Here is a 14326-nt window from a genome sequence, read left to right on the forward strand (position 1 = left end):
CGCTTCGCCGCTCCGGGAGTCTGCACTTCTGTGTGTGTCTGTGTGTGCGTGTGTGTGTGTGTGTGTGTGTGTGAGAGACAAAGACAGACAGACAGTGTATTTGTTGGTCCATACGTGTTCATGTGTTCATCGCGACTGTTCGTGCGAGTGTGAGAGAGACATAACTTCCTGTTCACCGTGAGCGGTTTATTTTTTGAACTTCCACAGTTATTTGTAGAAAGTGTAATTTAATTGTATAGGTGGTTCCTCCAGCGTTCTTTCTGCAGAGACGGATGGGTGTAAATATCAGCTTTTTTTTCTACGCTTGTACACTTTGCTCACATCTTTTTTTTTTTTTTTTTTTTTCTTTTTTTTTTTTGAATATTGTTGTAAATATGAGCGCATACTTCTCATAAAAAAAGAAAACAAAGGAAAAAAATAAAAAAGCTGAATGTTTCTGTGACAGTAGCACTATTTTTATTTCCATCTCCCGGGATTATTCAATTTGTCCTCTCTCTCTCTCTCTCTCTTTCTCTCTCTCTCTCTCTCTCTCTCTCTCTCTACAGTTTTATTTTATTTTTTATTCTTCGTGTGAGTGTGTGTGTTCGAGTGTGTGTGTGAAGAGCAGACGCTCACAGACACAACACTGGTTGGATATTTTCATGGTTCATTATAATAAATCACTGTAATTACAGTTTTATATCACCTCTTGTGTCCTGGTTTTGTTTTGCTTGAGCTCAAGGCTGAACGTCACCATGAAGACCTTTGTTTAGTTTAAGATGGTCATGACATCGTGGAGAAATCCTGCTGCTGCTGCTACTGTGGAGGAAAAATAAGCAATTCTGTGTTAAATACGTTTATACTGAGATGTTTGTCTATTAAAAAAAAAAAACAGCAATTACATTTAATCATTTATCATCTTTTTTTATACGTTCGTTTGGAAAAATCACAGTTTACTTGACGAGTTAATGAAAACCTGAGACGTCTAAACTCCTGAAGACATCTTTCACCTTTTGTCTTCTGTTTATAGTTAAATGTTAGATTAGATGTGTTTGTGTTCGTTTCTCGTCGTCCTGGTAGAACATCCTGTGTGTAATGCCACTGTTTGCCCACCAGATGTGACAAGTGAGCAGTGCTTTACTCTTCACTCCGACGCCGAACCTTCCCTGAATCATAATCCGGGTTTTAAACGTTCACTCTTGGCTCCATCTCACATGGAGAACACTCTCCTTACACGAGTGTGCACTCCTCTGAGTGCAGAACAGGAAGTTACCAAACAGGAGAATCAATTTAATCTCATGTCTGTCTCAGTTCTGAACATCGAACATTCCCTTTAAACTTCACCTCATGACGTTCGCACGCCAAATCACAGCGTTCATTTTCTGATGTTTTATCATCACTTTTCTTTTTTAAGAATGAAATGGTGTTTATTTGACTATTAAAACGATTTCTATGCAGTAACTAACCAAAGGTGTTTTTTTTTAACTATTTAAAGTTGATAAATACAGAATATGTCAGTTAGCTAACTAGCATGCTAATGATATTTATTCAGCTCAGTTGTTAAATATTTCTCCTGTTCTTTCTCTTTTGAAAATAAAACTTTAAATAAAGATTATTTTTAATATAATACAAAAAGAACGTTCAGGAAAAGAAAAAAATACTGTTTAAAAAAATGAATAAAAATCCACACAACAGAATGAACGATTATAAGATTAGCTTTTGGTCAAAACAGCCAGCTTTACCACTAACTAAAAAAAATTATGTTAGCAAGCTAGCACTTGGAATGAAGCTAATTAGTATGGGTTAAATCCTGTCTTATGTTAGCTGGTTAGCATTAGCATACAACACATGCTTGTCCCACAGATCTGTTAGCTTCATGGATTCATTGTCTCTCATGTTGGTTTATTGGTATATGTGATCTAGCTAGGTAGGTAGTATTAGCAGAGAAGATTTCCTTTTTTAGACAGTTAGCATTAGCATTAAATATTATGATTATTTATTGATATACTTTGTCTTCTTCTTCTACTTTTGTCTTTTCCCGTTAGGGGTCACCACAGTGAATCATCTGTTTCCACCTAACTCTATCCTCATCATCCTCGACTCTCACACCAGTTACCTTCATGTCCTCATTTAACACATCCATACGTCTCCTCTTTGTCCTTCCTCTTGACCTCTGACCTGCAGCTCCATCTCCAACATCCTTCTACCAATATAACCATCTCCCTCCTCTGTACATGTCCAAACCATCTCAATCTAGTCTCTCTGTCCTTGTCCCCAAAACAGCCAACCTGATCTGTCCCTCTGATGTCCTCGTTCCTAATCCTGTCCATCCTCGTCACTCCTAAAGAGAACCTCAACATCCTCATCTCTGCTACCTCCATCTTTGCCTCATGTCTTTTCCTCACTGCTACAGTCTCTAACCCATAACGCAGAGCTGCTCTCACTACTGTCTTCTACACCTTTTCTTTCATTCTTACTAACACTCTTCTGTCACACACACACACACACAACACTCTTGACACTCTTCTGTCACACACAACACTCCTGACACTCTTCTGTCACACACACAACACTCCTGACACTCTTCTGTCACACAACACAACACCCCTGACACTCTTCTGTCACACACACAACACTCCTGACACTCTTCTGTCACACACACGACACTCTTCTGTCACACACAACACTCCTGACACTTTTTCCCACCCACCTGTACTCACCTCTTTTCCACACTCCCCGTCACACTGGATATTTAACCACAAATCTTTAAACTCCTGCACCTGCTTGACCTCAGAACCCTGTAACCTCACTGTTCTACTTCCCTCCCTCTTCATCATACACATGTATTCTTAAGACTGACTTTCCTTCCTCTTCTTTCCAAAGCAGACCTCCACCTTTCCAGGTGTTTCTCCACCTGCTCTCTACTCTCACTATAGATCACAATGTCATCCACAAACATCATTGTCCATGGCGATTCCTGTCTGACTTCATCTGTCAACCTGTCTATCACCACAGCAAAAAAGAAGGGACTCAAAGCCAATCCTTGATGTAGTCCCACCTCCACCTTGAACTCCTCTGTCTGACCTACAGCACATCTCACTGCTATCATACTCCTCTCCTACACATCCTGAACTACACTGACGTACTTCTCTGCCACTCCCGACATCCTCATACAGTACCATAGCTCCTAGAACAACTAGAACACTTCTCCTCCATTCCTCAGGCATCTTCTCACTCTCTAAAATCCTGTTGAACAATCTAGACAGAAACTCCACTGTTGTTTCTCGTAGACTCTTCCACACCTCCACAAGTATGTCATCTGGACCAACAGCTTTTCCACTTCTCAGATCCTGTCTATTTTCTTCAGTCCTTTCTACATCCCACTTCTTTTTAGCTAGTCTCTTCCTCCGAATGCTGTCCTGTACTTCCTCGTTCCACCACCATGTTCCTTTATGTTCTTTTCTCCTTCCAGATGACACACCTAGCACCCTCCTACCTGTCTCCCTGATCCCTTCTGCTGTAGTTTCCCAGTCATCTGGAAGCTCTTCCTGAACACCCAAAGCCTGTCTCAAATTCGGTCTGAATCCCTCACAGCATTAGCGGTAAAGAGTATGATTGTCACACTATGTATAGGTATATGTGATCTAGCTAACTAGTTAGAATTAAGAGTAAAGATTTTTTTTTAGCCAGCTAGCATTAGCATTCAATTTTAAGATTATTTATTGATTTAATTTAAGTAATAAAATTAATTACAATTCTCAGACAAATCCTTTCTTGTTATATTTATCTATGAAGATTTTGAATCTTTATAGATATGATTTGTTTATAGACTTGCCTCATGATAGCTAGTTAGTTAGCTAGCATTAGCAACGAGGACTATGACAAGTTACAGGTGTACAGATAGCATAAGAAAAAGTTGACTACTAGGTGCAAATTAGCTACCTCGCATTGGAATTACAGGTTATAATTGTTCACAGATTATTAGCTAGCTAGTTAGTTAGAATGACCGGTGAGAATTAGAATTATGTACTGATATAAATGATATAAATCCTCTGAGAAATGCTGGCTACTAGGTGCATGTCAGCACAGAGATTTTTCATGTTAGCTAGCTAGCATTAGCAGTGAAGATTAAGTATTTACAATAGTGATCATGTAAAACACAAATCCTTTTTGTAAATTCATGAAAAAGAAAAGTCATAAAGCTGCGATTGTCTTTTGAGATAATTTTTTTATTCACTTACATCTCTGAATCAGTCTCTACATGGTGTGTGTTTTTAGGATATTATGGCATATTTACATTTCTTTCTTTCTTTTTTATTCTATATACAGGAACATTAGACAAGACAGACACCCAACATTGGGGACTTTGGTAATGTACAGATATAATAATAATAATAATAATAATAATAATAATTAATTCTAAATCTGTTTAGTATGCATCATGTCCTGATTTTACAGAGTGGTGCAATAAAGGGGCGGGGCTTCAGATCAATCTGCTCAGCCAATAGCAATACAGAATTGTTTACCTCACATTATCATTTTAAAATGAGCTAGCTTGCTCTAAAGATGTGTTTTAGACTGATAAAACCGCAGACCACGCTAGATTACCTCATGTTAGCTAGCTAGCTAGCTATTTTAGCCAGCCTGAGTGAGATAGATAAAGAAATGCATTACAGCATTAAAACTATGCACTCAATGATATAGCTACATAACATGAGATGGCTAAGCTTACTGCAGAAGAGCTAGCATTAACGTTAAGCTAACACTAACGGCCGTGTTCAGGCAAAAGCAATTCCTTATGGTATATAGCTTTCTAGGAAGTTTGGCTAGCTACGTAATGTCAAAAAATTAGACTTACACTTGAAGAGTTAGCTTAAATCTTAAGTAAGCTAGTTAACGTGTTTAATTTTGAGCTGGCAGAAAGTTTTGCTAGCTATACTGTTAAAAATACAGTATTTGAAATGTGAAAACTTGGAGTCTTGTAGCATAGAGACAATTGTTTCTCAGTGGAATCAGGACACGAACATACAAAACATGTTCAAACACGTTATTATTTCACCTAAAACCGTATTTCTGTCCATCAAGATAATTTTCAATGCTTTTTTTTTTTTTTACAGTTTACAATATTATTACAATATTTTACTTTAAAAAAAATTAGAACAAGTTTCTTTTTCGTGATGTCACATTTGTCTTTTTTATACATAACATTCTTACATTTACACTTGAAAAGAAATAAAAGACAATAAATTCAGGAGAAGAGAAAAAGTGTGTGTCTGCAGACTGGTGACCAGTGGGTGTGTCTTGGAGCCCATATATAAACTAAAAGACACGCCCACTCTGACATCTGATTACTCAAAAAAAAAGATTAGGTTTATGCTAGCTGGCTAGTTAGCGTTATCAGGAAAGGTTATGAGTGTGACTGAAAGCTGCTGCTGGGTTAGCTTATACTTGCTAGCTGGCAAACCTCAAATGAACAAACACATTAGACAAAATATATACAGGGTAAAGACCACGTGTCTCTCGTAACGCTCTCGTGATAACACGCCGCGTGAAGGCTGTGACTCGATCAGATCAGACAACAGCATACTAAAATTATTTACCTCATGTAAGCTAGCTTCATTTCATCAGACAACTAAAGAGCTAGCGTTAATGTTAGGAAAACGTTAGCTAGCAGACATTAGCACGAGCCCAAATCACGCGCTATGACATCACATGTAAAAGTTTTCACTGTGTATTAACATAGAACAGACTTGTAGAAGTTTATTTAAACTTTACCTTCATGCTAGCGAGTGATACAGCGTCAGATGATGGTTTATTTTCCAGTCTACATGTGTTTATGTGCACAACACATAGCCGTGGTTTCAGTAACCAATGACGATTTTTAGTTTTTTACACAAAAGATGTACGACACGTGATGTGACAAATCCAAACATTCAGCACAATCTAATCACTGACCGAGCGCATGTGATTCAAGCTTTCTTCAGTTTTTCACTCACAACGTTTGTTCTTACCTGCAGTTATTTTCCACTGACTGAAATGCGGTTTGATCTCGTCCTGTTGTACACGACGTCTCGTGTCTAGAGACGTTACAAAGAAAATGAACACATGGAAGGCAGCAGCAGAGATGGGTAATGTACATATAGCTAGTAGAGTTAGCTAATCCGGCAGCCATGTTGCGTTTGTCTGTTCTGTTACAAGCCCCGCCCCTTCTATTCCTGATCTCTGTGCTGCACTGCAGTTGTTCGTTGTTTTGTATTTTTCTAGCCATAAAAAAAAACAAGAGCCAAATCTATAAGTACATTAATAGAGTCACGCTTCAGTTGTGTGAAATTCTATCTGTGAAGTTCTGAGGTCTCCATCGCACTGAGAAACATTTTAACTGTGACTTACATGAGCTTTATTCAACGATCTGTCACTTGCTAGTTCATTAACTCGCCCGACAACAGATCCACAACTAGCAACTGCTAATTTCCTGATTCCTGCGTAAAAAGAAAACACTCATGATTAAGTGTTAAACATCACGCTAAATGGTGTTACATGATACTGGCACATGTCTGCTAGACAGAACAACACTGATGTTCACACACACACACACACACACACACACACAGCTGTAGCCTATGACGCTGTCCAGAAACAGGAAGTGGTGTGATATTTGGAAGGCAGAGACAGAAACACCAACACGGACGCTGAGACGATTCAACACTTACTGAAGCTTCAACTTTTTAAAATTAGCCAAATGATTTATGTACAATTTTTTTTCATGGCCAAAAAATATCCCAAAAATGTCTATGTGTATTTTTTTTTAAAACTGAGTGTCCAGATATTTTCTTTAAACCCAAACTGTTCCTGGCTTTTGATCACGTTGTGATACGAACACGAGCAAAATAAAAGATTTCTTATGTAAAAAATACACAAATGAACAAAATCATTAAAAAATAAATAATGAGCAAATTTAATGGAATAAAATAATACATTTTAAAGGATTTTTAAAAAAACAAACAAACATAAAACTGCACAACCGAATAAAGAAAGAATGATGATCTAGAATAAACAAATTAAAGTGAAATATACTTTAGATAATGACAGAATAAACTTCTTTAAAAAACAAAATATAATAGAATTATCTAGAAAAAAAGACATGTAATAATGAAAATAAAATAATAATAAAAATCATATAAAGTAATCTACAGAATAAATTATTTAAAAAAATAATAAATAAAAGTTATAGATTTTCCCAAAAGACTCTACACACTAACACTAATTCTGTTGTTCTGAAGGAACTTTATTACTGTTACACATGATAACAGTATGTGTATGTGAGTGTGTGTGTATGTGAGTGTGTGCGTGTATATGTGTGTGTGTTTGAGTATGTATGTGTATGTGTGTGTTTGAGAATGTGTGTGTGTGTGTGTGTGTGTTTCAAATCTCCCCCTACTCTCTATTCCATACTCTTGTGAACTAGCACGCTCATACACACTGCCAGTGGTGAACTCTGTTGCTAAGCAACCGGAACCATGGCGGCGAGGCACCAGAGTTCCGCTAGCTGGCACGTAGCTGTGTTTTTTTAAAAGACAAAAATTATGTTTTCTCCAGATTGAAAAATACTGAAGAATTTTGCTCATAATACAGCGAACTTTAGGGACGATGAATTCTATTTATAGATTTGTTAACGCTTAAAGATCACAGCACAGACACACAGCTGTCTACAGAATCACCTGAAAATACACACTCAGGGGTTTTTCTGCCACCTTCTGATGTAGACATTTTCTTCCGAAAGGACACAGAGGTCACCGCGGCGTCCCCGAAATCCTCCACTGTTCTCTGTCACCATGGAAACAGTCTCTTCATGTCGCCTTGAGAGTTCAGTCTGGTCGACTAAACATGAAAATAATGAACAAACTCGAAAACACGGACACGTTTATATCAAGGGTGTGTGTGTGTGTGTGTGTGTGTGTGTGTGTGTGTGTGTATGTGTGTGTGTTTATGTGTGTGTGTGTTTGTTTGTAAAGACAAAGAGATATGGAAGTGCTGACACTGATCCTAGCACACTAAGCGGCAGGTTGTGTGTGTGTGTGTGTGTGTGTGTGTGTGTGTGTAGCTGCCTGGTCCAGTCCTCACAGCCATGAAAAGTCATTTCTTCTTCCAAAATCTGGACGTCTTTCTTTATTTCCCTCTAAACACACAGCCCCAGAGGATGCTGGGTAAAAAGCTGGAAGGTGACCGGATCACAGAACTTTACTTCTTTTATTTCAGCTGATCGAGTCACTCTGAGGAGAAAAGAGAAATAAATCAAAATAAAATAAATAAACTAAGCAGAATAACATCTGAAAAAAAAAAGAATAACAAATAAATCTGTCCTGATATTTGTGTCTTAGTCAACAACAAAGTGATAAACAATAATATATTTTTTTAAATAACATGTAAATAATAAACAAATCCAGACATAACAAAATTAGTTTCACGACAAACACAACAACAAAACAACATATAAACAAAAGAAAAATAATAAAACGTCGACAAAAACAGTAGAATCGCTTTAAACTAAAATAAAAACTTGTGTAAAAAACATCTGTAACGTAAAAGAATTACGTAACAAATAAATAATTAATTCAGTGATTTATAACTAAATAATTTTAGTGAAATTACTCAGTGAAAAAAAAATGCTTTCTTTAATTTCCTTCTTAATGTTATTTAATAAAGTGTGTGTGTGTGTGTGTGTGTGTGTGTGTGTGTGTGTGTACTGACCTCGTCCAGCTGAAGCTCTACGCACTTCCACTTTCTGTTAGAATAAAACACACCACAGAGACGTTGTTACTTCGGTCATAAACATTTATATGAAGAATAAAAAAAGAGGAAATAATAAAGACACTAAATGCTTCACTGATGTATTTAACACTTTCTATTAAATCATAAAAGTCCCTAAAAGTTAAATATCAGTATAATAATATTTCAGGTTTGACCTCGATGTCTTTAATCTGAACAAATGATCAGACATCCTCTGTGTCATTAATACATGTGCCCCACACTCTCTACTCAGACTCCACATCTGCCCCACACTCTCTACTCAGACTCTACATCTGCCCCACACTCTCTACTCAGACTCTACATCTGCCCCACACTCTCTACTCAGACTCCACATCTGCCCCACACTCTCTACTCAGACTCTACATCTGCCCCACACTCTCTACTCAGACTCTACATCTGCCCCACACTCTCTACTCAGAATCCACATCTGCCCCACACCCTCTACTCAGAATCCACATCTGCCCCACAGTCTTCACTTTTTAAGATCACTTTTTTCAGATTTGTGGTAAATAAAATCCAACAACACAGTAAATATTATTTTCTGTGTGTGAGTGTATGTGTGCGTGTGTGTGTGTGTGTGTGTGTGTGTGTGTTTGTGTCTGTGTGTGTAAGAGTGTCTGTGTCTGTGTGCGTGTGTCTGTGTGTGTGTGTCTGTGTGTGTGTGTCTGTGTGTGTAAGAGTGTGTCTGTGTGTGTGTGTGAGAGAGAGTGTGTCTGTGTGTGTGTGAGAGTGTGTGTGTGAGAGTGTGTGTGTGTCTGTGTGAATCAGTGAAGTGTGTAAACACACATTAGTGATGCACGACTCTGTCTGATGCCTGGAGCCTGAATTAACCCCAAACCCACAGAGACTTCATTCCTTATATTCATGCAATCTTCTTCTCTCCATCCATCACCTCTCTCTCTGTCTCTCTCTCTCTCTCTCTCTCTCTCTCTCTCTCTCTCTCTCCCCCTCTCTCTCTCCCTCTCCCCCTCTCTCTCCCTCCCTCTCTCTCTCTCTCTCTCTCCCTCTCCCCCTCTCTCTCCCTCCCTCTCCCTCTCTCCCTCTCTCTCTCTCCCTCGCTCTCTCCGTCCCATTTTCTCCTTAATGACCATTACACTTTCTCATTTTCTCTCATCTCCTCCTGCCTGATCTGTCTGTTTTTTTCTTTTGTCTAAAAAATGAGGGAGTGAATGGAAGAGAGAAGTTTGGAATAGAAACCAGATTTTAAGCACACACACACACACAAACACACACACACACACACACACACACACACACACACACACACACACACACACACACAGATGATCAGGAGTGTTGAGCCTAAGAACAACAATATGTTAAATTAATAAATTAAATAAATAAATAAATAAATAATAACATTCCAAATTCTCCCTCTCTGCAGACGCCTCTTTTTATTTATTTATTCTTTAAGTAACCTGGTAGTTTTGTATGGTTCTGAATCGTGATTGGTCAAAAGATGTTTTAAATTTGATGCTCTCGTTTCTATAGTAACGGCTCGTTCACAGCGACTCGTACTGCGATCGCGCCACCAATAATAAACAGATTAAAAGAAGCAATGTTTAGGTAGGTTTATTAGTTTTTAATACTGTTTTTTCCACACACACAGAGTTAAATAAATAAATAAATAAATAAATAAATAAATAAATAAATAAATAAATAAAGGTGTTTTGTTTTGTCAGCTATTAGTGATATAGCAGATTTATTTCCACACTCTGAAGGTGGAGCTGAGAAAATCATCTGCAGAACCCGAGTCTGAACACCAGGAACTTTCCCTGAGTAAACACTGACGTAGTGCGTCATTAATATTAATGTAATAATAATAATAATAATAATAATAATAATAGTAATAATAAGAAGAAGAAGAAGAAGAAGAAGAAGAAGAAAGTTGTGTGATTTGAGGAGAAATCATCAGTGTATATTAACAGGAAGTATAGTTTATGTTGTTCTTACTGTCTCCTAGCAGCTCATCTCCCATGAGGCCGTCCTGCCGGTTTCCCAGCACAAAGGCGAGGAAGGAGAGGATGAGTGCGTCCAGGATGCCCATGATGGCCAGGATGTAGGCCCAGCGCACTGAGCACTTCCCGATTGTGTATTTATCTGTCTGCTCTCCGCACATCCGCTTCACCTGCTCCGCGTCCCAGCCATCAGGGTAAATCAGACAGCCGAGGACCAGGCATGTACCTGATATATACACACACACACACACACACACACACACACACACACACACACACAGAGCTCATCAGGAGTGATTTATCAAATCAGCAGGTGTTGTTGTTCCTCCACTGTGATCATTTACAGTTTTGCCAAAAGCTAATTCACTGCTAAAACATCTGCTACAGGGAGGAAATGAACATAGAGAGAGAGAGAGAGAGAGAGAGAGAGAGATACAGAAAAAGATGACTGCACTCAGAGAAGATTAGATAAAGAGCTGAGTGAAGAATGAATATCTCTTCTGTCCTTTAATCTCTCTCTAATTCTGTCTGTCTCTTTATATTTCTGTCTCTCTCTCTGTCTTCCTCTCTTTCCATCTTATTCATTGTCCCTGTCTCTATTCCTCTTTTTCTCTTTTTATATATATTGGATTAGATCCATTGCACATTTTCAATCCCACAATGCACTGCGGCACATAATGCACAAACTGAGGAACTACCCACAATGCACTGTGGTGATTGGTTTAAGTGCTGCAGTGAGGAAGACGAGTGTGTGATAAAGGGGGAAAAGTAAACGGCTTAAAGTCATCAGTTAGAGTGTGTTGTTTTTTCTCTTTTTATTTCTCTCCGTCATTATGGCAATAAAGGACGTGTGACTTGTGGAGCGTGACAGAGGGGCATGGCAGTGTGTGTGGCAGAGGGGCGTGACAGAGTGTGTGGCAGAGGGGCGTGGCAGAGGGGCGTGGCAGAGGGGCGTGGCAGAGGGGCGTTGCAGAGTGTGTGGCAGAGGGGCATGGCAGAGTGTGTGGCTGAGTGTGTGGCAGAGGGGCGTGGCAGAGTGTGTGGCAGAGGGGCGTGGCAGAGGGGCGTAGCAGAGGGGCGTGGCAGAGGGGCGTGGCAGAGTGTGTGGCAGAGGGGCGTGGCAGAGTGTGTGGCAGAGGGGCGTGGCAGAGTGTGTGGCAGAGGGGCGTGGCAGAGTGTGTGGCAGAGGGGCATGGCAGAGTGTGTGGCAGAGGGGCATGGCAGAGTGTGTGGCAGAGTGTGTGGCAGAGGGGCGTGGCAGAGTGTGTGGCAGAGGGGTGTGGCAGAGTGTGTGGCAGAGGGGCGTGGCAGAGTGTGTGGCAGAGGGGCATGGCAGAGTGTGTGGCAGAGGGGCCTGGCAGAGTGTGTGGCAGAGGGGCGTGGCAGAGTGTGTGGCAGAGTGTGTGGCAGAGGGGTGTGGCAGAGTGTGTGGCAGAGGGGCATGGCAGAGTGTGTGGCAGAGGGGCATGGCAGAGTGTGTGGCAGAGGGGCAGGGCAGAGGGGCGTGGCAGAGTGTGTAACAGAGGGGCGTGGCAGAGGGGCGTGACAGAGTGTGTGGCAGAGGGGCGTGGCAGAGTGTGTGGCAGAGGGGTGTGGCAGAGTGTGTGGCAGAGCGGCATGGCAGAGTGTGTGGCAGAGGGGGCATGGCAGAGTGTGTGGCAGAGTGTATGGCAGAGGGGCGTGGCAGAGTGTGTGGCAGAGGGGCGTGGCAGTGTGTGGCAGAGGGGCGTGGCAGAGTGTGTAACAGAGGGACGTGGCAGAGTGTGTGGCAGAGGGGCGTGGCAGAGTGTGTGGCAGAGGGGCGTGGCAGAGGGGCATGGCAGAGTGTGTGGAAGGGGGGCGTGACAGAGGGGCGTGGCAGAGGGCCATGGCAGAGTGTGTGGCAGAGAGGCATGGCAGAGTGTGTGGCAGAGGGGTGTGGCAGTGTGTGGCAGAGCGGCATGGCAGAGTGTGTGGCAGAGGGGCATGGCAGAGTGTGTGGCAGAGTGTATGGCAGAGGGGCGTGACAGAGTGTGTGGCAGAGGGGCTTGGCAGAGAGTGTGGCAGAGGGGTGTGGCAGAGTGTGTGGCAGAGCGGCATGGCAGAGTGTGTGGCAGAGGGGGCATGGCAGAGTGTGTGGCAGAGTGTGTGGCAGAGGGGCGTGGCAGAGTGTGTGGCAGAGTGTGTGGCAGAGGGGCGTGGCAGAGGGGCGTGACAGAGGGGCGTGGCAGAGGGGCATGGCAGAGTGTGTGGCAGAGAGGCATGGCAGAGTGTGTGGCAGAGGGGCGTGACAGAGTGTGTGGCAGAGGGGCGTGGCAGAGTGTGTGGCAGAGGGGCGTGGCAGAGTGTGTGGCAGAGCGGGGGCTTTCGAGGGGCATGGCAGAGGGGCATGGCAGAGTGTGTGGCAGAGGGGCGTGGCAGAGTGTGTGGCAGAGGGGTGTGGCACAGCGAAGTGGCAGAGTGTGTGGCAGAAGGGCGTGGCAGAGTGTGTGGCAGAAGGGTGTGGCAGAGTGTGTGGCAGAGTGTGTGGCAGAGGGGCGTGGCAGAGTGTGTGGCAGAGCGGGGGCTTTCGAGGGGCATGGCAGAGGGGCATGGCAGAGTGTGTGGCAGAGGGGCGTGGCAGAGTGTGTGGCAGAGGGGTGTGGCACAGCGGCGTGGCAGAGTGTGTGGCAGAAGGGCGTGGCAGAGTGTGTGGCAGAAGGGTGTGGCAGAGTGTGTGGCAGAGGGGCGTGGCAGAGGGGCGTGGCAGAGTGTGTGGCAGAGGGGCGTGGCAGAGTGTGTGGCAGAGGGGCATGAAAGAGTGTGTGGCAGAGGGGCGTGGCAGAGTGTGTGGCAGAGTGTGTGGCAGAGGGGCGTGGTAGAGTGTGTGGCAGAGGGGCATGGCAGAGTGTGTGGCAGAGGGGCATGAAAGAGTGTGTGGCAGAGTGTGTGGCAGAGGGGCGTGGTAGAGTGTGTGGCAGAGGGGCATGGCAGAGTGTGTGGCAGAGGGGCATGGCAGAGTGTGTGGCAGAGTGTATGGCAGAGGGGCATGGCAGAGTGTGTGGCAGAGGGGCGTGGCAGAGTGTGTGGCAGAGTGTATGGCAGAGTGTGTGGCAGAGGGGCGTGGCAGAGTGTGTGGCAGAGTGGCATGGCAGAGTGTGTGGCAGAGGGGCATGGCAGAGTGTGTGGTAGAAGGGCGTGGCAGAGTGTGTGGCAGAGGGGCGTGGCAGAGTGTGTGGCAGAGGGGCGTGGCAGAGTGTGTGGCAGAGTGTGTGGCAGAGGGGCGTGGCAGAATGTGTATCAGAGTGTGTGGCAGAGGGGCGTGGCAGAGTGTGTGGCAGAGGGGCATGGCAGAGTGTGTGGCAGAGTGTGTGGCAGAGGGGCATGGCAGGGTGTGTGGCAGAGGGGCATGGCAGAGTGTGTGGCAGAGGGGCATGGCAGAGTGTGTGGCAGAGGGGCGTGGCAGAGTGTGTGGCAGAGTGTGTGGCAGAGGGGCATGGCAGAGGGGCATGGCAGAGTGTGTGGCAGAGGGGCATGGCAGAGTGTGTGTGTGGTAGAGCGGCCTTACGGGTTCGCCTTCTACCCAAATGATGGCAATACTCGCCATCTTTGGACTTGGAACT

The 14326-nt window shown here is 43.2% G+C and overlaps 2 protein-coding genes and 1 long non-coding RNA gene across 5 annotated transcripts in view; 2 read left to right on the top strand and 1 right to left on the bottom strand.

Annotated features, from left to right (window-relative positions):
• Positions 1–684, top strand: part of kmt2e (lysine (K)-specific methyltransferase 2E) — a 39823-nt gene extending 39139 nt beyond the window's left edge. For all 3 annotated transcript variants that reach the window (XM_060888994.1, XM_060888995.1, XM_060888996.1), the window contains one exon: positions 1–684. This exon is cut by the window's left edge and continues 1489 nt beyond it. The gene's annotated coding sequence lies outside the window, so the exon portion shown is untranslated.
• Positions 685–3564: 2880 nt separating this feature from the next.
• LOC132859383 (uncharacterized) lies at positions 3565–10874 on the top strand. The gene is made up of 3 exons (XR_009649736.1): positions 3565–3581; positions 4309–4348; positions 10751–10874. It is a non-coding gene; the product is annotated as an uncharacterized LOC132859383 (long non-coding RNA).
• The window catches only part of lhfpl3 (LHFPL tetraspan subfamily member 3), a 29266-nt gene continuing 22074 nt past the window's right edge, over positions 7135–14326 (bottom strand). Inside the window, exons 2-4 of the mRNA XM_060890117.1 lie at positions 10741–10971; positions 8728–8761; positions 7135–8249 (exon numbers count right to left, since the gene is read on the bottom strand). Of these exons, the coding sequence (XP_060746100.1) occupies positions 8745–8761; positions 10741–10971 (248 nt within the window). The 3' untranslated portion in view covers positions 7135–8249; positions 8728–8744. The remainder of the gene's footprint in view (positions 8250–8727; positions 8762–10740; positions 10972–14326) is intronic.

The sequence above is a fragment of the Tachysurus vachellii genome, chromosome 16 (genome assembly GCF_030014155.1).
Source record: "Tachysurus vachellii isolate PV-2020 chromosome 16, HZAU_Pvac_v1, whole genome shotgun sequence".
Lineage (NCBI taxonomy): Eukaryota > Metazoa > Chordata > Actinopteri > Siluriformes > Bagridae > Tachysurus > Tachysurus vachellii.